The sequence below is a fragment of the Gobius niger genome (genome assembly GCF_951799975.1).
Source record: "Gobius niger genome assembly, chromosome: 22".
Lineage (NCBI taxonomy): Eukaryota > Metazoa > Chordata > Actinopteri > Gobiiformes > Gobiidae > Gobius > Gobius niger.
In genome coordinates, this window is record NC_136873.1 from 18645730 (window position 1) to 18668182 (window position 22453).

At 41.7% G+C, this 22453-nt stretch overlaps 1 protein-coding gene across 1 annotated transcript; it reads left to right on the top strand.

Annotated features, from left to right (window-relative positions):
- Positions 1–17510: 17510 nt before the first annotated feature.
- Positions 17511–20345, top strand: LOC306981246 (L-rhamnose-binding lectin CSL3-like; the record flags this gene model as incomplete). The annotated part of the gene is made up of 4 exons (XM_079580806.1): positions 17511–17635; positions 17787–17890; positions 19037–19148; positions 20207–20345. 4 exons carry the CDS (start codon positions 17511–17513, stop codon positions 20343–20345), a joined length of 480 nt encoding a protein of 159 aa, XP_079436932.1.
- Between the last annotated feature and the right edge of the window lie 2108 nt (positions 20346–22453).

A 22453-nucleotide genomic window follows, 5' to 3' on the forward strand; every position in this document is an offset into this window, starting at 1 on the left:
AAGTTTAAAAAAACAAGGGTAGGCAAAATAAGCTTCAGCCTATACCTTTTCGGTCATTTTGTATGTTATGTTACGAAGAAGTATACTTAACTGAAGGTAAATCTTTTGTCATAAAATTGACCGAATAAACTTAACTGAAATAAACCAGTAATATTATTTAAAATAAATACACTCACGGGCAATTCACCAAACGAAACCACCAACCAAAGCAACAACATAACAAAGGTCTGCTCTTGGCTGCGCTGGGTTCATTTTTTCAACAAAACAATTTTAGAAGCGACCACAAGATGGTGCTGTTGGGCAGCATTCAACGGGCAAACACTACACAGCTCAGTGCAGGGGAGGCACTGACCTGGTCACACATATCATTCAGCGTCCTGGATGATGCACAGTGGGAGGGAAAAGTGAGTACTCTGTCTGGATTTTCTCACATTTCTGACTAAGTTGGTCACTAAATGTGGTCTGATCCTCCTCAAAATCACAGGAATGATTAAACAGTGTCTGCCTGAACTAATACCACCCAAACATTTACATTGGTATTTTTATTTGCCATAACATGTAACATTCACAGGAGAGGGGGAATAAGTAAGTACACCGCCTGAATCTCGCTGAACTGCAGCAGTTTTGTAAAGAGGAATGATCCAAGATTCATCCTGATGGTTGTGAGCGTCAAAACTAATACCAATGTCTGGGTGGTAATAGTTTAGGCAGACACTGTTTACTCAGGCCTGTGATTTTGACAGATCAGGCCACATTCTCACATGGCGATGTTGTAGTGCCGCCTCCTCCCCATGCTCTCCCCAGACCACTTCTGTGGAAGGCGGGGGGTTACGGGGGAGTGAGGGGGTGGTTTATCGGAACAGCTGCACTAAAGAGTCTGCTTGGGGCCCTGTTTGTGAAATGAACCCTTTTTTTTTTTTAAATGAGCTGTAAAGCAACTATGCAAACAGGAAACACGAGGCTTATCACAACCACCGCCGCTGATACCCCTCATCCATGGGGAGGTGAACGCAGCACAGCGCACGTACACACCATGGTCACTTTAAAACGCACATCAGACCTGGTGTTGTGGCACTTGAAGGCCTGTGTGGTTTATTTATAGAAAACTGTTGTTGTTTTGGTGTCAGGGGTGTGAGCGCTGATCACTTGGACCAAAGTAATGTAGACGTTTGCTTGACCGCTCATATTAAACCTTATTTATGTGGTTATTGGCGTTAGACCGCTGATCGCTGTACCCGGGATTATTGCTAAGGCAGCGCTTGTGCTCCATGAGGCCGGAGAGCACCTTGACTTCTGAAAGAGAGACATTTATTTAGTCATGATTCTAAAGGAAGAAGACAAGGCAGCGCGATGTAAAGAGGAACATGATGTGAAGGTTGTCATAGAAGAGCAGCTCCGAGTGCTGCTTGTAATGAACCAGCCTCATTCGGCCTCTTATTCTAATTCTAACACCCACTCGCTCGTGGTGCAGCCACATAGAGCAGGGGTGCCCAAAGTGGGGTCTGTTGGCCCGCCAGAGAGTGACCTAGGTTAATACTAACTCTCTTCCATTCATTCTCAATGGCAAATATGGATGCAGTACACTTTTTGACCACCAGAGTCAAATTGGGGGCGCTGTTTCACTCCTTTCGCAAAGTTAAGGAAACATTGTTGTGGTGTCTTGGTGTTTATCAATTACACAGCGTTGTAGCATCAACTTTCACAGTTTTCCAACTTTTATTGCAAAGGTTGTTAACATCGACAACAGTATATGTTAAAAACTGACTTATAAAAAGAATTGATGCTGAACTGACACTTTCAAAATAATCCAATGTGGCATTTTCTTTGAGTTAACGAATGAGGTAAAGTTACTTACTGAGGTGCTGTAGGTGTATGGGTTTTTTTTTTTTTTGCACTAAATTGCTACAATTGTTGATTTTGTTTTACTAAAACTAGGCTTTTGCCATAGTTACCATGGCATGGTACCTGTGTCTTTCCTGGCTTCAAGCAGTAGTAATGTTTTGTAAAACTGTAACAAAACACATACAATTGTGTATGAATAAATTGTACAGACTATGTACCAGAAAATAATGCACAATTGCACAATATGAATTAATTATGTTTTTTAACGTTTTAAATACACCTAATGTGCTTATGACCAAAATGCTACACAGTAGCCAACACTTTTGCTAATCAACAAGAAATACTCCAACAATTTACATTTCTTGGAAGTATTAGTATTGCAAAATGAATATTTTGTGACTTACGGACTAAGATAGTCCAAGGCTGAAGAGACACTGACACCTGAACCGCACCGTGGGCTGGGAGGAGGGAAACCTGCAGACCCGGAGGCGAGGCAGAAATACCGTGAAGCGAATCCACCGTGATAGTGCGCCCCCTCCTGGTAAAGACGGATACACGACGGTATTAGGTCTTGGGAAGATTGATTTGATCAACTCAACGAACGTGAGTAGAATTTTAACCGAGTTATTTCATTATTTTTTATTTCTTATGAACCAATTTTGAAATCGTGCTAGATGTAATTTAGTGATCAATAAATAATCCCAGTTACATGCTACCCAAAAAATGCAATTGCAGGCTATAAAGTAAATATATAATTTATTCATAATGATGTATTACGGGAACTTTTTACTTTCTGTGGCAAATTATTGCAGATTTTAATTTGAAAGAATCTTGGCCTGGACACTCTTGAGAGTTTTATCCTGGATAAATAAACAGCAAATATAATTAAAATAAAATAAAATAATGGCACCATTATTAATGGCACATTGTTGCATGTATATGTCATTCCAGACTAGTTTTGACCGTAGTATTATTATTATTATCATTATTAGCCCAGAATTACAACATTTGATTTTTACACATTAATGACATCAGTGTTGATCTTTTGTTTTAGTGAAGTTGACAGAAAGATGCTGCTGAATTTAGGAAACAAATGTGATTTTTTACATTGTTATTGCATCTGCAAGCTAACATCATTAACCCAATGATTTCTCTCCTTTTCTTTACCGATTACAGCAATGGCCGTAACCACAATAAAAATGTGATTTTGTTCCAAAATATTGTCTCTGTTCCTTGTTGAACAAATAAAGGCCCTGTCCTACAAAATACAATGAAATATTGGAGTAAAACGTGCGGTTGTAATTTCATAAAATAACCCAAATAATAGTACATGTAAACTAAGTTACATGTCAACACTAAATTACACAAAATAATTCCAACAATATAACTAAAACATGAACTAAATACCGTCGTATATCCGTATTTACCAGCAGAGGGCGCACTATCACGGTGAATTCGCTTTTCACGGTAGATCTGTCTGGGCTCCGGGTCTGTTGTCCATTATTGGAGTCTGGCCACGTTGTTACCGACTGCACGTAGCAAAAAACACAACCTAAACTAAATCCGTCCACTAGGGGGCAGCAAACGACTATATAATATTAAGGCATTTAGCATTGGGAAACATTATGTGATGAAAAGCACACAGGCTATACACTTAAAAAAAATAAAAAGACAAATTAGCATTTGTTTCTCACAGATTTCAATATTTCTAAATGCCAGTAGAATGAGAGTGATTTTTTAACTTGGGTCAAACGTTTTGGATTTCCTTCCACAAGCTTTTCTCAATAGTTGGGAGGAGTTTTGGTCCATTCCTGCAAACAGAACTTTAAATGTGTCTCAGCTGCACCCAAAGCCTGCATGTTGTAGACCACCTTGCTGTTGTTGTGGTCAGTGGTCCCTGGTTCAGTGGTCCCTAATGTTGGTGGAAAAGCGCTGTGTTAATAGAGCCTTAACCATTTCTTAACTGAAGTAAAAACGTTGGCTTAACAATCAGGTTGCTTTTAGTTGTCATTTAATTTATACATTTATACTTACAACACAGATGTGACCAAGAACTGACAGTCTGACCCAGAGCCAACCACTAGCACATGTATGTAAACGCATTAATCAGCACATATATGTAAACGCATAAATCCTAATAGGGAAGGTTTTTGCACATGGGGTCAGTTATGCTCAAACTGCCAGACAGAATAAATGACTGTCCGCAAAGGGAATATTCCTTTTCTTCTGTTACAGTCGAGGCCAGCCAGGGCCTGGATAGCCATATCTGACCTCAAGCCAAACACAGGCTCGAGGTATATATTTCATATCATTGGCGACAGCAGGCCTGCTATTGCAGATCTTCATTCCTCGGAAGTCGTTAAGGAATGCTGCAAATGCTCAGGGAGGAGAGTGACGTTTTACGTGAAGGACTCAAGGGCGGTCAGGATTAGCCAAAAGAAGAAGGAGAGACTTACAGAGCGTATAGTGAGTAGTATTGATGTATGTGGTCTGGGAGAGCGCTGTAAATACAGTAAGAGTAACGTTACTTTTAAATATGACTGAAGTAGAAGTAAAAAGTTGTCTCCCGAATAATTACTCAAGCAAAAGTAAAAAGAACTTAGAGAAAAAACTACTTGAGTACTGTGAGTACTGTGCAACAATTTGAGCTCATTTCAGGTCTCATGGAAAAGTCATGAACCACCAACTACATCTATTTCACATGTCTGAATATCTGAAACTTTTGTCACTTAAAGATTTACTCAGAGAGGAACAAGAACCTTTTTTTTAACTCATGTAAGTGTACATGAGTTAAAATATTACTAAAGTCAAGGTAGCTCTACTTTTTACCTGTAGCTCTTGGTACAAAGACAGAATCTAACACTACCTTGATACATTGTTCCTAACTACATTGAGTACAATGTAATGCGCTTTGTAATAATGTGTAATAACTTGTACCTATGGGTTAGATACACAATGGAATAATATGTATTTGTAGTTTATAGGTACATAAAGTAATAAGACTTATACCATGGTCTGGGTGAATTCTCGATTCTGATTGGCTGGTGCATTATTTTGGTATAACGCACACGTAGTCCGGTAGTTAAATCACTGGGATATCGCTCCGCTGTGGCGTCGCCAGAGCAACGCATGACACAGCTGAATCAGATAAAGGCGTAATTAGTGACTGACAGGAACGTATGAGATGGATTTTGTGTTAATTTCAACGTTTTTGGCCAAAACAAAACGCTTGATAAATGTTTGTAGAGGAGAGTGAGCAGCTAGGTTAGCTACTGTTAATAAAATATGAGCTTTACATTTCTATTGAAAACGGTTAAGGCTCTATTCATTATTTTTAGTCCTACATAAAATGATCTCTGCACTTAAAGGCACACTGCGTAGCATTTTGGACTATACTGTTGCCATCAGTACAAAACATGCTCCTAATGACCAGCTGGACAGAAAATGCTAATCTGCAGTGAGAAATCAAAGAATGGATTTGGATGAGAACCTAACCTGTTTGAATCTCAAATTCTGCTGACTTTAGTCGACATCTCCATGGAAACGAGCTGGAGACGCACCCACTCCCAGTAAAGTTATGTCATGTCTTAGGAGAGCTGAGCCGCTGTTTGAGGTATTTTTCAAAGCTGAAAATATCTGTCATAAAATAAAAGCTTGTATTTCAATTTTATTGTTAGGGTGGAATTCTATGCGGTGTAGCTTTAAGCTTATTTGTCTGGATTAGTAAAGTCAAACATAAAAGTTTCAGTTCGTGGGGCCCAGGTGTGAGCGACTCCACTGCTGCTGTTTCCATCAACAGAGAACGGAAAGGCATGGAAGCAGCAGGCCTGAGTGTGGTGTGGACCCACCACACTCAGGTGTGGAGTTGACTAAGCTCCAGTGGCTGACTCGACTGTGGCCTGGTCCAGCGACAGCAGGAGGAGAGCGTGAGGGTCGTTGCAGACGCCTGGAGGAGCCCACAGCCTCCCTGATCCTTCTGGACATATTTCAAAATCAACATGTTGTATTCACATGGCATCAAAACATTCCAAAAAGCCCATCATTTAAAGTTGAGGCCTTGGGCAGGTAGAAATAGGTCGAGTTCGCGAGACGTTTAACATTGAGTTTGTGCTGGTGAGAATTCTATTGTTGTAACTGTAGTCACTGAACTTTTATTTCATGGTGAATATCTTTGTACTGACTGGGCCTATCCGGTCCGTGTACTTTTGCTTTCATTGTATTTTTGATTTTGTACTGTTGCAATCTAAAAAACACTGACTATTTTGTTTTTTCATTTGTGTATGAGACATGGCCGTTCCTCAGTTCTCAGAGTGCAGACATGTACTTGTGAACTCCGGGGCACAGACCTGCAGGTGCAGACTCGGAGCACGGACTTGAGGAGTTCATGAGTGTGGAGCTTTTAGAACATTAAACAACCTCATAAAATAAAAAGGTGAGACCCTGCAGGCCAAGTGGAAACATAAAGTTAGTGATGCACGATAATGCCAATTTGAACCGATAACCGATAACCGATAATTCTGCATGTCCCGATACCGATAACCGATAATGACACCGATAATTATGTATATATATTTGCACTTTATTTTGTGACAAGAACTCACTGTAACAGTTCACAGTTCTGCCCAAAATATATTAACTCTACCAAGCAATATACAAGTGTATAAATATAAATCAAATAATGAGTTTTACTTTGGGTTTGAGTCTCCACCTTTTTCTAAAGCTGTTTTTTTACAGTTCCATCATCTGAGCAGGTCTGTCTCTGTTCATCTGTGTCACATCTCATTTTAAAAAACTACTACTACTTAATTCCTAGTATTTTTCTTTTTGTTGACATCATAAAAAAAAAAACCCATAGCTGCGTGGCTCATTTCATCAATGTAAAACTTCTCTCGTTCATAGCGCTTTAATCGCGGGGCTATCGTGTTTATTTGATCAGAAATGCTAAGATAATACATGGGTTCAGGCCCCGCTGTGTTCCAGTAATGCTCACTTACGTGAGTGCGGGTCCGCGGTTCGCATTTCCTCGTCTTTTTCTCATTTTGTTGCGGTGCTAATGTTGAAGTTACTTCGATGTAAAAAGTTGACAAACTCTTCCTTCGCGGAGAGCGCCTGTACAGCGCTGTTTCGCTGGAACACTCGTCGTATTTTTCTGCTAAAACCGTGCACAAGTCGGCCGTGGAGAGCGTATATCTGCTGCTGTAAACGTGCTGTCCTGAGTCTGCAGCAGCTCCGGGCTGCAGGACGTGCGGGGCGGCGCCGCCGAGAGAAAGGCAGCGAGCTGGAGCCGCAGATTCAATGTAATTTGAGCTTATAATTATCGGGCCTAATTATCGGCCAAATTTTTTTTTATCGGCTTTATCGGGGATGGCGCCAAAATGCCGATAAATGCCGATAATTATCGGCGGCCGATATTATCGTGCATCCCTACATAAAGTACATATTGTTGAAAACAAAAAACAACTTTTTATATTTTAGTCAATTTCACATTATTTATACAATTATAGCCTACATGAATAAGGCGTTACGTTAAGACAACTGAATGCAACCAAAACTATGGAATGGAAATGTCTCTGAACTAAAGCATGAAATATGAAAGGAGAACCGAAAAGATACACAAGTGTGAAATAAATGATATGTAAAAGGAACACGCTGCCTCAGACCTGTGTGTCTTAAAGCACATTACACTGGATTGCATTGTCCTGGCTTTAAATGCGAAAACACCACTATCTACTACATGACCAAAGCACCTTCTTCCACATGTTTGCCGTCTCCCTCATGTGGCTTATACCAAACAGCAAACAGAACCTCTTTTTTATACACTTCAAATGAAGACCAAATAAACTGCAGCGAAGACCAGGCTAATTCAGAAATCATCCAGAACAAAGGCACAGAAGATGTCCTTATTTACTGGTCCCTTTTCACTAGTTCCCACACTACGGGTCAGTCAGTATGCGGGTCTTACTGGAGCCAGGCTGGAGTATCTGAAGAGTCACTATGTTTCGAAGACACTTTCTACACCAGGAGTAAAGAAATGTATATATAATGGGATTTAGGCAGGAGTTGAAATAAAAAAGAAATCGTGATACTTTGCCAATGGAGCTGTTGATTATTGTGCTCTGGCCTGTGAGCATCACACCATAAAATGGACAAGTACAAATTATAAACACAACGACGACAACCCCTAACGTCCCGGCAGCTTTCAGTTCAGACTTATTCACTGCTGCTGCAACAGTGGTCTTCGAACGCATGGATTGAACTTGTGTTATTACTACGACAAATACTCTCGAGTACAAAGACGCGATGGCACCGACTGGGAAGAAAAAAAAGACAAGGATATCCACTACTCCTTCATGATAATTCAGAACATATCCACATTCCCCAGAGCAACTGCTGACACTGCCCGGATTCTCCAACCCCCCTTTGAGCAGCACAGCAACATAGACCACAGTGACAAGCCAGCAAAAGCTTATGCAGACTCTGACCCTATGCACAGTGACCTGAGCGCAGTAATGTAAAGGCTGGCAGATGGCAATGTAACGGTCCACAGATATAAGCACAACGGTTTCCACTGAAACACAGGTGACAACATATGCCACATACACATACACAAGGCACACGGCGTCACCAAAGAGCCAACAATCAGTGTTAGTGATAAACATGAGGAGTCTCACGGAAAAGTCTAACACACCCAGGCAGAGGAGGAGGAGGTTGGTGGGAGTGTGGAGCTGCCTACGGGGAGAACCATACACACACAATGAGAGCGACAACAAGAGATCCAGAGTCAAATGCATGTTAGGAAAGTGTCATGTTACTTGTAGTGTGAGATTGAAACGATGACGAACAGGTTCAGAGTCACAGTCGACAATGAAATCAAATACAGCACAGTGTTAACAAACACAGCAGAAATGTAAGGCCCGGGCACTTTTTTACAAGAGGCATTGAGGAACTGTGGGAAACAGAGCTCGTTTTGTTCCACTGTCTCCATGTGGGCATCTCTGCGCCGCACAGAGACGAGTCCTCTGGCTCATGTCTCTGTCCTTTCATACATGTCCCTGCTCGTCTCCCCCTCCCACATGTCGCTGTGCAGAGGAGGAGGAGCCAGTGTGGACTATGGCTGTATGAGAAAAAAGATCAATAAAATGAATGCATGAAAATAGAAGATTGTGTACAAGATGTGCATAAATAATGAGAATAATATTAAGATGAGACTGTCCTCCAACAGAAAACGACACAAGTGGTCGTTTGTCTTTTCCCTTAATTACGACCATATAAGACGTTTACTAAAACAGCGCCCCCAAGCTCCCATTGAGGGTATGTCCATTACATTTAACCCAATTCAGAAACGACTTTATTTTACGTAGTGTTTTGCGATGACGATTCCAAAACTCAAACGCAAAGAAATAAATCACAAACTTGCAAAATTAGCCCCACATGCAATAAGTAAAGCAGCCCTAGATCTTCAGCCCCGCCACACCTGTGGAGGAACTGAACGTCCAGCGGGACCAAAGGCTCTCCAAGCGCGCTCTGCGCTATTACGCATCACACCTCCCCAACCGCAGCAGCGGCGACTATGGGCTATATGCACAGTGACCCCACGTGATTTCCGCCTGGACAGTCAGCCAGAGGCTGTCCTTCCTGTCTGTTATCTCTTCCCATTAAAAATTAGCAGGTCCCACAGAAATGAAGCAATAGCTTAAGATTTGGTAAAGGACAGCGAGTAAAAGTTCGGATGTGGCTGGAGCAGGTTAAAAAATATTACGTGAGACGCAACGACTTCACTGGAGGAAACCTCCGTGTTCATAACGGTGGATGTTTTTGTCTTGAAGCTAACGCGGCTAACAAAATAAAAATAAAACTAGCGCAAAGTTTAGAACGAGCCTGCGCAAAAAAGAATCGTCCTGTTAGTAGTTTAAATAATATTTACTTGTTTACATCTTATATTATCATTTTTCAACACTAGCCTTTAGCTCTAAGATATAAGCTCCTACCTTACGACAGCCGGCGTTTCCTTTGGGTGCTGGATTTACAGCGAACATGATGTTTGTAACACGTTGCTGTGACTCCATCAGTAACTCGTTGTCCTTAACCAGATCCTGAGCTATCGCTATTTTTGTGTGGGAACCTGCTAATTGTGAACGTAAACGACCAGCGACAGGAAGTGCTGCGTCTGGCTGACTGTCCAGGAAGACGTCACGTGGGGAAACTGTGCATATAGCCTATTCACCACTCTCATCATTTAATATATTATATGTGTGAGCTATAGGTTATCGCCATTTTACTCACAACAACAGCGACACCAAAGCACAACTCACCATTGACGCCTTCGTTTCTTCTCCTCCATGCGTGTCACTGCCAACTCCATATCTCTCCTGTCACTTCCATCTCTGTCCTCAAACGTCCTCGTGTCTCAGACTCCGTGTCTCCCGTACGTCCGGTTGTCCGGTGACCGCGGCGAGCCTCGGATCCGCCCCGGGTTCCAGTGCGTTTGATCCGGGGAAACACCTCTGTCACCCCGACAAAGTCGGGCCTCGGCTCCGCTGCTGTTCTCCACAAAGTCCTGCGTCTCTGTCAGAGTTCTTCTGGAGAACGAGCTGCCAAATGTCCTGATCAAACTGAGCTCCTTCATTTCTCCGCAGTTTCGTCATTTAAGGATAAAAATACAAAACATCACAGCTGTGTTTAGCTCGCGGGTTTTTCCAACTAGATTTGACGGACACTCGCTCTGACCAATGAAAACACGTGAATCAGCTCGAGGGCGTTTGGGCAGGTGAGCCTGCGCTCTGATTGGCTGAAGGGTCTGCTACGTCATATCCAGTAATATTTGTTAATAATTATCATCATTATATTATAAACAATCTGAAATAAACTGTTGTAGAGCATTTCCTCTGATGCCTGTGATTTATATGAACAATGTTACACATTTTATTATTTTTCTATTCAAAATAAATGTCTTGGTCATAATAATCATTCTGCCCATATGTGTTTCTATGACATAATGGGCTAAACACATGATGCAGATTAAAGGTTAAGATCATTTATGTCTCATTACAAAATGTGTCTCTGCATGTGGCCCCTCCTTCGACTGAGGCGAGCCGTCAGGAGCAGTGGGCAGGAGCGTGGAGCATCTGGGGACCATCTCCAGATGTGGAGCCAGGCTGATGGTCAGAATCACCTGCTGGAGGATTCACCTAATGCACATGTTTTATGTTTAAAGCAAATGTAACAGAGACACTGCAGATGTGGCACTTTGTGTTCAGTGTGAATGTTTCGTCATGTCTGATTGTGTGTGTGTGTGTGTGCGTGCGTGCGTGCGTGCGTGCGTGCGTGCGTGTGTGTGTGTGCGCGCGTGCGTGTGTGTGTGTGCGCGCGTGCGCGCAGATGAGCGGCTCTGTCGCCAAGAAAAAAGACAAATCCCCCTCTGGGGCTAAAGACTTTTATCTTTTCTTATTATATTTTATCTTTTGTTGGGGTGCAGATGAACTCCACATCTGCACCCCAGATGTGGGGGTGCAGATGTGGACCCCCACATCTGGGGAACACTGAAATTCCCTTTCAGTGTTAAAACTGAAAGGGAATTTAACCCAGGACCCTCTTGCTGTGAGGCCAGAGCACAAACCACTCAGCCACATGAGCCGCCGTCATGTAAATCATACAGACGACTGTCACGTGTGTTTTAATCAAATATAGAAATGTTAACATGACTTTATCAAATATTAATGAGGAGGTTGCATTATTTCTGATCTGTTTTGTGCAGAGGAACATCATCATCATTCCCTATGATGTAAACTCAAATGAACAGCTGCAGGGACAGATGTGCTTCATGGAGTTCTGGACAGTCCAATTGCGTCCAGTTCTTTAGGTTCCTTTGTGAGCCGGTGTACGACACTGAGATGGTCAAATGTACACGCTCACTTTTATGACTTCTCCTCCTGTGGCTCCTCCTGTGGCTCCTCCTGTGGCTCCTTCTGTGGCTCCTCCTGTGGCTCCTCCTGTGGCTCCTCCTGTGGCTTCTCCTGTGGCTCCTCCTGTGGCTCCTCCTCCTGTGGCTCCTCCTGTAGCTCCTCCTGTGGCTCCTCCTGTAGCTTCTCCTGTGGCTTCTCCTGTGGCTCCTCCTGTGGCTCCTCCTGTAGCTCCTCCTGTGGCTCCTCCTGTGGCTTCTCCTGTGGCTCCTCCTGTGGCTCCTCCTGTAGCTTCTCCTGTGGCTCCTCCTGTGGCTCCTCCTGTGGCTCCTCCTGTGGCTTCTCCTGTGAGCTCCACTGACATCACATATGATCAACCAACACACACATGCACCCATGTGCGAACCCTCACGGTCCAGATGAAACGTGACATGATGAAAACTATAAGAATTATGTTTTTGTTTCTTAATTTTATCATAACCCCTGAGTAAATGTTTGTCTAATTGAGGTTTAGTGTTGATAAAGCAGAGAAAAAACATAAAACAATGTTGAAAATTCTGATATGTGTAAAAAATACCCCAGAAAAAAATATATCACAATTCTTTTGATAAGACACAAGAAAATTAATACAGGTTTAGATTCATTGCGCTTTGATTCATTTTAATTTGTTTTCTTCAGTTTGCCGCTTGCAGATTTACTCAGTAAAAAGAGAACTATACACTCGAGTACAGATACTACTTCAAAATAATATTACTTGAGTAAAAGTAAAAAACTCAACAATTAAAAATATAAATAAATGGATCCCAGAAAGAATAGTTATTGCTGCGGTAAATATATAAATGCATAAGTAGTAGATAATAAGAAATGTATAAATAAATAAATAAATAAATAAATAAATAAATAAATAAATCAAATCAAATACATAAACCCCTTTCTTTTTTCTTCCCACCTGTGCACCTTTTGCCATAGGGTTAAGTCCTGCTTTAGTCCATATAAATCACGGCATCAGAGGAAATGCTCTACTACAGTTTATTTCAGATTGTTTATAATATAATGATCATAATTATTAACAAATAATACAGGATATGACGTAGCAGACCCTTCAGCCAATCAGAGCGCAGGCTCATCTGCCCAAACGCCCTCGAGCTGATTCACGTGTTTTCATTGGTCAAAGCGAGTGTCCGTCAAATCTAGTTGGAAAAACCCGCGGGATAAACACAGCTGCGATGTTTTATATTTTTATCCTTAAATGACGAAACTGCGGAGAAATGAACCACATCAGTTTCATCAGGACATTTGGCAGCACTTTCTCCAGAGGAACTCTGACAGAGACGCAGGACTTTGTGGAGAACAGCAGCGGAGCCGAGGCCAGACTTTGTCGGAGTGACAGAGGTGTTTCCCCGGATCAAACGCACTGGAACCCGGGGCGGATCCGAGGCTCGCCGCGGTCACCGGACACCCGGACGTACGGGAGACACGGAGTCTGAGACACGAGGACGTTTGAGGACAGAGATGGAAGTGACAGGAGAGTTTATGGGCAGTGACGCATATGGAGGAGAAGACACGAAGGCGTCAATGGTGAGTTGTGCTTTGGTGTCGCTGTTGTTGTGAGTAAAATGGCGATAACCTATAGCTCACACATATGATATAATAAATGATGAGAGTGGTGAATGTTCGCCGCTGCTGCGGTTGGGGAGGTGTGATGCGTAATAGCGCAGAGCGCGCTTGGAGAGCCTTTGGCACCGCTGGACGTTCAGTTCCTCCACAGGTGTGGCGGGGCTGAAGATCTGGGGCTGCTTTACTTATTGCACGTGGGGCTAATTTTGCAAGTTTGTTTTGGAATCGTCATCGCAAAACACTACGTAGAATAAAGTCGTTTCTGAATTGGGTTAAATGTAATGGACATGCCCTCAATGGGAGCTTGGGGGCGCTGTTTTAGTAAACGTCTTATATGGTCGTAATTAAGGGATAAGACAAACGACCACTTGTGTCGTATGGATTTGGAGGACTTGTTGGAGGATTTTTGCTGTGGTGTTGAGTTGCTAATGTTCATGTTTTTGCTGTGGTATTGAGTTGCTAATGTTCATGTTTTTTGCTGTGGTGTTGAGTTGCTAATGTTCATGTTTTTGCTGTGGTATTGAGTTGCTAATGTTCATGTTTTTGCTGTGGTGTTGAGTTGCTAATGTTCATGTTTTTGCTGTGGTGTTGAGTTGCTAATGTTCATGTTTTTGCTGTAGTGTTGAGTTGCTAATGTTCATGTTTTTTGCTGTGGTGTTGAGTTGCTAATGTTCATGTTTTTTGCTGTATTGTTGAGTTGCTAATGTTCATGTTGTGGCGTTGAGTTGCTAATGTTCATGTTTTTTGCTGTGGCGTTGAGTTGCTAATGTTCATGTTTTTTGCTGTGGCGTTGAGTTGCTAATGTTCATGTTTTTGCTGTGGTGTTGAGTTGCTAATGTTCATGTTTTTTGCTGTGGTGTGGCCAGTGTGGGATGTCATCTTTGAACTTCAGGGACAGTGTTGTAGTTTGATGTATTTAGAGAATAAATCGTAGCACAGAGAGTCTGATGATTCAGACATTTTGCTTGTTTATCAAAAACATCGTATTTGAAATATACTATTTTAAAATGTTCTTTCTGCTCGGCTCAGTTTTCTCATCGCCGTCCTGAACAAATGTCTAACTGTGCGGGCGCTCCGCACAGAAAACACTAAAGGCGATATGGCTGTACATATCGCAATAAAGATATTATAACGATATTTCACCAAACACGATATGTTCCATTTTTTTTCAGCAAATTGTGTCAAAAGAAGACTTTTTTTCCATCATTTTTTTGTTGGGTATTCAACTCATTTTTGTCTCTTTTTTGTCATTTTTTTGTCACATTTTTGTCATTTTTTCGTCCATATTTTAGCAATTTTTTGTCATGTTTTCGTCACATTTTGTCACATTTTTGTCACATTTTTGTCACATTTCCATCATTGTTTTCGTCTCAGTTTTTGCTGCTTTTTCACAGCTTTTTTCCAGAAGCTTTTGGACTGGGGCAAAGCCAAACTGGAGAAAATGTGCTCAGTTCAGGTAGGATGTAAGGGGTTAACAAAGCTAGTAAATGTTAAACTAAAACTGAACTTTTAAACATGACTTCAATGCATGAGTTTGAGTTTGCAAAAAAAAAAAAATGGGTGGATCTTGTTGCGATATATTGTGGCTTCTCGCGATACGGATATTGCATCAGCTAATATCGCGATACGATATTTTTTGCGATATATTGTGCAGCCCTAGAGGAGAGTCTCACCAGGAGGGGGCAGCAGAGAGTTAATGGAGGAGAGTCTCACCAGGAGGGGGCAGCAGAGTTAATGGAGGAGAGTCTCACCAGTAGGGGGCAACAGAGAGGCGACCAGGAGGCATCCGGAACAGATGCCCTAGGCACCTCAGCTGGCTCCTTTCGACGTGAAGGAGCAGCGACTCTACTCCGAGCTCCTCCCGGGTCTTGAGCCTGCTCTTTAAAACATGAACGTTCTCTGCAGCCCTGAGCTCCTCCTCAGGTGGTTCCAGAGGCGAGGGCCGTAATATTGGAAAGACGCCTCACCATGAGTCTTTTTGTTGACTTTAGGAATAAGTAGGAGACCCGGAGGAGCGAAGGGGCCGTGAAGGTTCATAAGGTAAAAGCAGTTCTGAAAGATAAGGACCAAGACCATTAAGACATTTAAAAAACAAAATAAGAACTTTAAAATCGATCCTGAAACACACGGGAGCCAATGCAGCGATTCTCAAACCAGTGTAATGTGGTCCCGCCTCCTGGTCTTCGTCAGGACACGAGCTGCTGAAGTTTATAAAAGTTGTAGAGTGGTGGATACGACTGGTGATAAAAGCATGCATGAGCGTCTCCGTGTTGGCCCGAGAGAGAATGGGGCGACTCTGGCTATGTTCTTTAGATGGTAAAAACCTATCTTTGTGATATTCTTAATGTGTGGTTGCTAAAAATAATTGCATGGTGCTCGAAACTCGAGTATTGATCAAATAAAATAGGTTTGGTGGCAAGAGTGTTTATGCCTATATGCCTCCCACCGCCCCTTTTTCCATTTCTGGTTGAAAAGGCACTGCTAAAATTAGGTGGGGTGGCCTCGGCAAGCCAGGTTTCAGTTAAAAACAAACAATCAAGATTATTATCTAAAATCAAATCATTAGCAATAAAAGACTTATTCTCTGAGCAACAGGAAGCCAGTGCAGAGACCGGAGCACTGGACTAATATGGTCGTATTTTCCTGGTTCTGGTAAGGACTCAAGGAGCAGCCTTTTCCTCGTTTAGAGAGGCCAGTGAACAGTTACAATGGTCAAACCGACTGGAAACAAATGCATGAATTAGTCTCTCCAGTCCAGTCCAGTTTAAACACTGTTTCTACAAAATATAGTCTTGTAAATGTACTTTCTTACCTCAAACTATTTGTTTCTCTATAGAATCTGCATGAACCTGTTTACAACCTTGACAATCTCCATGTTTATAGATTAGTCCATCTACACAGTGGACATTCATCATCCAATCAGAGCTGTATTAAGATTAGGCCCCGCCCACTATCCTTAAGATTAGTGGTTTGATGTTTCAGCCCTGGGCGTAGAGTGCCATCTGGTGGAGGGGCAACGAACGACGCTTTAATTGTTTAAGGCCTTAATTAATTTTAAATTACTTTCTCAAACTTTTAAAACACTGTTATTAGATTGTAATGTCTGATTATAGTGTCAGAACTCGATGGTCTTTGAAGAGAGCCTATGGAGGACTTGGCCTATTGTACATGTTTTACTTTGATGGAAGGAAACCATCACAGAAACACTGGACAAAGACATTTACCACAACCAAGTTTATTACATTCAATCAAACCACCTGAACCACAAGTCAACATTTGAATGAACAATAACAAAGGCTTCATAAACATAAGGAAACCTGGTAACTCTGTAGATTTCAGCCTGTGAGCTCCATGTGCAGGTGCAGGAACAAGAATGAGGAATTACACATGTGAGTTTAATAAAGTGGAACAAAGCTGTACAATGTGTTGCTGGTGTTTTGGCCTCATATAGACAGTAGTGGGTAGTACTTGAATACATGTATTTAGAATACAGTTACTTTCTTGACATCAAAGGAATACACACTACAATTTAGCGGCTAGTGAGCAATATTAGCATCATTAGCTTGTATGTTGTAATCACTGCAGACGCTGCAGCACTAACAACATTTAGCTCTGGTTAAATCCAGCACAGACTCTGATTTAGGGAGTGTCGTCTGTAATAAAGTCAGCTCTATGTGGAATATTGGATTTACACTAAACTATTCTCCAGTTTGTTGCTATTTTCTCTCCTCAGTGGAGCTGCTCCTGTACGAGCGCCGGCCACACGTACAGTGGCATCTGTTTCTGGTATCGAGACCACATTAATGAGTACGAGTATGAGCTCAAACATGTATCGGCCCGATACCCGAAACTGGTATCGGTGCATCCCTAGTTGTAGATGGCGGGAGTTGTTCATTTATTCCATAAAAGACATTTCTTTTAAATTTGTATCATTTATTTGAGCTCAAACAGTCTCTTCCTTTAAAAATGTCCCCGGACCAACAGCATCAAAACTTGTTTTCTGATTTTTTTTCGCTTCCTGCTGTTCATACTTTTGTTTTTTTTTGTTTATACAAATTATCGTATAATCGTCTTGAGAAACGGTGTTGTTGCTCCAGGCAGAAGATCGGGCTCTCAGTGTAAAATGTGTCCCTCACAGATGCGGGACAAGTGATGCATATATTCAGAGCGGACTTTGGCCGTGAGGACACGACCACCTGCTCCGCTGGACAGGTGCCATCAAAGCTCAGAAATACGGCCTGCGTTTCACCTGGAGCAATGTCCTACATGTCCAAAAGGTGAGAAGAACTTGTACTTTTGTACATTTGTCTGTGAAAGCCTCAGTCCTGGGCCTGGAATGAACTTCATGTTGTAGTTTTGCATCTTTTGTTAATGAGACTGAGGCTGTGCCCTTGTGTCTGCTCACTGTGTCCTCTCTCTGTCCGGCAGGTGCAATGGGAGAGACCGGTGCGACGCAGCGGCTTCAAGCTTATATTTTGGAGATCCCTGCCCAGGCACCTTCAAATACCTGGAGGTTTACTATTTCTGCAGGCGTAAGTCGGCATCGAAGCAAAATCCAATGCACTGTCTTTGTTGTACAAAGGGGCTCATGACATGATCAGTCAGAAACAGGAATGATTTCTTTTCTATGCACTGCTCTGACCAATAAATAACACATTATTCAGATTATTTTACATTCATAACTGAAAATAGTAGAAAATGTAGATCAAATAATGCTCCAAGACAAATTTACCACAGACATGAAGTTTCAGTCAGCTAAACCCGAGTCCGTGCAGCAAGTGAAATGATATGAAACATACATTCTGAGTTGCACGTGTTTTTGAAGATTTCATGCAGAGTTTTTGAAAGCAAACAGCGACGTTGGAAATTAGTCCTTTTTACTTCCCAGACACAAGAAAAGCTCTTCCAAGAGCGACCATAGATGAAAACTCCGATTCGGCTCCAACAGCTTCATCCAAATCACCCCTCGTGTCCATGATCAGGTCTCCCACTGAGAGCCATCAGGCTCTGGGTCAGGCTTCACTGGTCAGCTGGTATTATAATAGATGGTTAATCTCCTCTTCCTCTACAGCTTCAGTGATGTGTATTTGCTGTGCGGTGATTAGCGCATATTAGTGCATCACATGATAAAACTATCAATAAACGAAAAGAAAACAAAAGGAGCCTTTAACGTGAAAGATATTTGAAAAGTAGCAGAGTAGAAAATACAGACACTCGCTCTCAAATGTAGTTAAGTAAAAGTACAAAGTACCCTCCAAAAATGTGCTTAAGTAAAGAACAGATACATAAAAATGTACTTAAGTACAGTAACGGAGTACTTTTACTTCGTTACATTCCACCACTGGTCTCCAGTTTGTCTCCATGGAGCCAAATATGAGATTTGAAAAAGTTCTTCATCCAAATCCATCCCTTGTTTATCCTCTGAAAAAAATATCAGTTTCTTGCTGCTCATTAGGAGCATGTTTTGTATTTTATTATTTTTATTATTATTATTATTTATTAATATTTCATTTGCCAAGTCAAAATAAGTTTATATTAAAAAAAAAACAATAGGTTAAATAAGGTTTTAAAACACTGTTTACGTTGTGTCATTGTTACAGTCTCTCGATTAGATCAGCTCCAGTGTAGTACTCCACTTTACGTTGAGTTTTTATTAATATTTTGATATTTTGTTACAGCCCTGAATGTGGTTTGTGAGGAAAAAGAAGCCAACATCCGCTGTGGTATGTATCCAGTAGAACACACTGTGATGAAGTCCAAAGATGTGCCATTTAAAGCTGTTTCTCTCAGGTGCTGGGGAGGTCATCGGTCTCTAATCAGCGAACTACATCCGCGGCAAAGATCCCCGCTGCTCTGGGGGTCGCTTTTCCACAATAATGAAATGTTCTTCACCCCCATCCACATTCAAAGTGGCTGAAATGTAAGACGGCTTTAAAGTGAGGTGTATTTTACTGTGTGGGAGCAGGGCCTGAACTCAGGGCAGGGCTGGACTGAAAAAATCAGCCCGGGACTTTTGGGTCAAGACTGGCCCTCTAAAGAAAAAAAAAAAGTCATATTCAATAATCGAGGTGATGAGCAAAACAATAAGCCCTTGGCTTGAACTAAAACAGTAAAAGCTACAGATCGATGACAACAGCGGCATTTTGTTTCTGCTGAATTCAAGCTAACACCTCAGAGACTCAACACTTTAATCTTGTCGTTTACAACTTGAAGGAAGTTTTGTAAAATTGCTAAACAATCTTAAAATGTGCGTTCCGTTAATGAAGTTCCTCTCATGACTGCAACACAAATAAACTTCTCAAAACCAACCAAATGATCCCACTGTAAAAGACGAAATGGTAAAACTCACCACAGAGTTACAGAAGTGTGGAGTGAGGATAGAAGTCCCAAAAAGGCCAAACATTGTAAATCCTTTCCATGGAAACGAGAAGATTTCCAAACTGCACTGACGACGAGGGGCAAGACGGAGTCACCTGACAACTCCCAGCATGCACTTCTTTGCAAACATTTGTCTAAAATGTATAAAAAATAGAGGTCTGAGATTCTGTGGGTCCTGGAGGGAGTTACAATAAACTATTTCCTCTTATATTCGCAACGTGAGGGGCATGAGTGTTATGTCCCAGAGGCCCATCGTTCATTATACCAGATTATCTGGGAACCATAACTCAAGAAAGCGCCACCAGAAGGTAATAATGCCTCCAGCCATGTGTTGGGGCCCAATTTAGTTTTCGGGTTGCAGGACTATCCCTCTGTCTCTCTGTCTCTCTGTCCCTCTGTCTCTCAGTCTCTTCAATTCTAGCTGTTCATATGTCATATGTGATTGAGTTATTGCTAATACTGTCCTTTAGGTGCAATGACAAAAACAACTGCACCGTCAGTGCCGACAACGCTGCGTTCAAAGACCCCTGTGACGACGTCCCGGAAACCATGAGCCTGTCCTACGTCTGCCTCTGTGAGTTTAATCCCTGTTGTGGGGCATTTGATTGACAAACATCTGTTTTCAGGGCAATACATTTTAGACTTGGTCACACTTGTTGACCTGAAAGCAGGATTAGACGGGCCACATTTGGCCCCCCAGGCCTTAGATTGGCCACCTCCATGCACCAGTAAGATGTGTGTAACGCTCCTCAGTTAAAGTCAGTCAGGCTTCGATGAATCACTGTCTTTCTGTAAAGTCCCAAAACCACATCCTCAATGTCAGGGGTAGGCAACGTCAGGCCCGGGAGCCAAAACCGGCCCTCCATCATCAATCTCTGGCCCTCGAGATGATTTTGAGAAATATTATGACTCAAATCAGAGATCGAATGCCTGTTAAAGTACTCTAGAAATGTGAAAAATACTGTCAATTCCTTAAAATATCTTAAAAGAGCACCCTTTAAGGCCATAATTCTAAAAAAAAAATAATCATCTAAAGGAAGAAATGACTTAAATCTACTTGAATTAAGAGATTAAATCGAAAGTTTGAGTACATTTGGTCTGGCCTTAGAGCAGATAATACCTGTTCTGGCCAATGAAACAAGCACAATTTTTTCAAGTTTTTTCTTAATTCAGATTTTTTTCTATTATTTCAAGTGAAAAAGAAATGTTTTTTACAGTAAAAGTTAATTTGTCTGATTTCCAGTGGGATTTCTATTTGTTCCATTGTCATTAGCGTTTTTATCTCATCTTAAGTTTACTCACATTTAACATAAAAAAAAAAAAAAAAAAACTTTATTCAAGCATTTTAAGTAATGTATCTAATTTAAGATGGACATTTTCCCAGTGTATATGATGCACAACACTGGCATATGTAGAAAGTGATGCTTTACGCCAATTGCTTCAATTGGAGGGTCCGGCTCTTGGTCTTTTGATGATGAAGAAAACCGGCCCTCCACCGAGCAAACTTGCCTCCCCCTGCTCAATGTTTTTGTCAATAACACACCGCGGTGAAAAGTGTCTTATTGTCCAAGTGCAAAACATTAGTTATTCAGAACTAGGGCTTAGAAAACCACCAACACTGCTGTAAAAGCGACATCACCCCAGGCTTTACTGAAGCTTTAACACAAGAAGTGCTCTGTATGAGACAAGTAAAGGAAGTCCTTTCTCTTTGTTTTACAGAAGCATCGGTTTGATCCAAAGTCGACAGTGACACCGTCCCCCGTGCAGGAATCTCTCTCTTCTCAAATGTTAATCTTTTGTTTTATACCAGTGGTTCCCAACAGGACCCAAAAGTAGGTTGCGGGTTGTTTTTCAACGCTTTCTGTCAGTCGACTTCATGATCGATGTTGTAATCTACTAAACTCTGGGAGAAAAATCAGCCTTTGTGATGAATGAGACATAAATGCTTCTGAGTTAAAGTTGTTGAAATGAAATGAAAATGTTGCTCCTGGTTTCGCTTCGGTGGCTATAGGGGTCAGCCTCGCCGGCCAGTCACAAGATGGCCGCCACATCAGCAAGCGTCATGTCCGATCTAGAGTTTTGTTTAATGCCTTTGATGGAGAAACGTATTGTCCCTGCCCTTCTCTTGACATTATAGATGTTTTATGTCTCTTTACGGGACAGTTCAGGGTGAAAGGGGCGAACAGTGAGAAGAGGCGTTCAGGGGTCATTGAGGTGATATTTCTATTCGGGTTTCAGTTTGTCACGAGTTTAAGTTGTTTTACTGGCGCCACTCGAGAATCTCTGGTTCAGGTGATTTGTTTCATGTGCTTTACATTTATAATTGTGTGGTACATTGTATTAATCTCATGTTTCAGTCTTGAATAAAACGGTAATGAACTTTCAGAACAAACCTTTGTCCAGTGCTTGTTTCTGTTATAGTGTTTCATTTGTGGATTTTCTTTTCGAATATCATGGATTCCAATTTGAATTTGAGAGGAGCTACAGATTGTTGATGAAATAAAATATCTTGGACACATCTTGGAACAATAATTATCAAAGAATGTCAAGGAGGCCCCCTGAGATGGAGACATAATAATGGTTTCATATCTGAAGCACAAATGAAGTCGGTACAAAAGGTCAAAGACGGAAAACCTGCAGGATCGGCTCATGTCCATTGAAATGAATGGGGTTTTGCCGGGGTCAGAAATGACCCCAGAGACCACGAGTGTAACTAT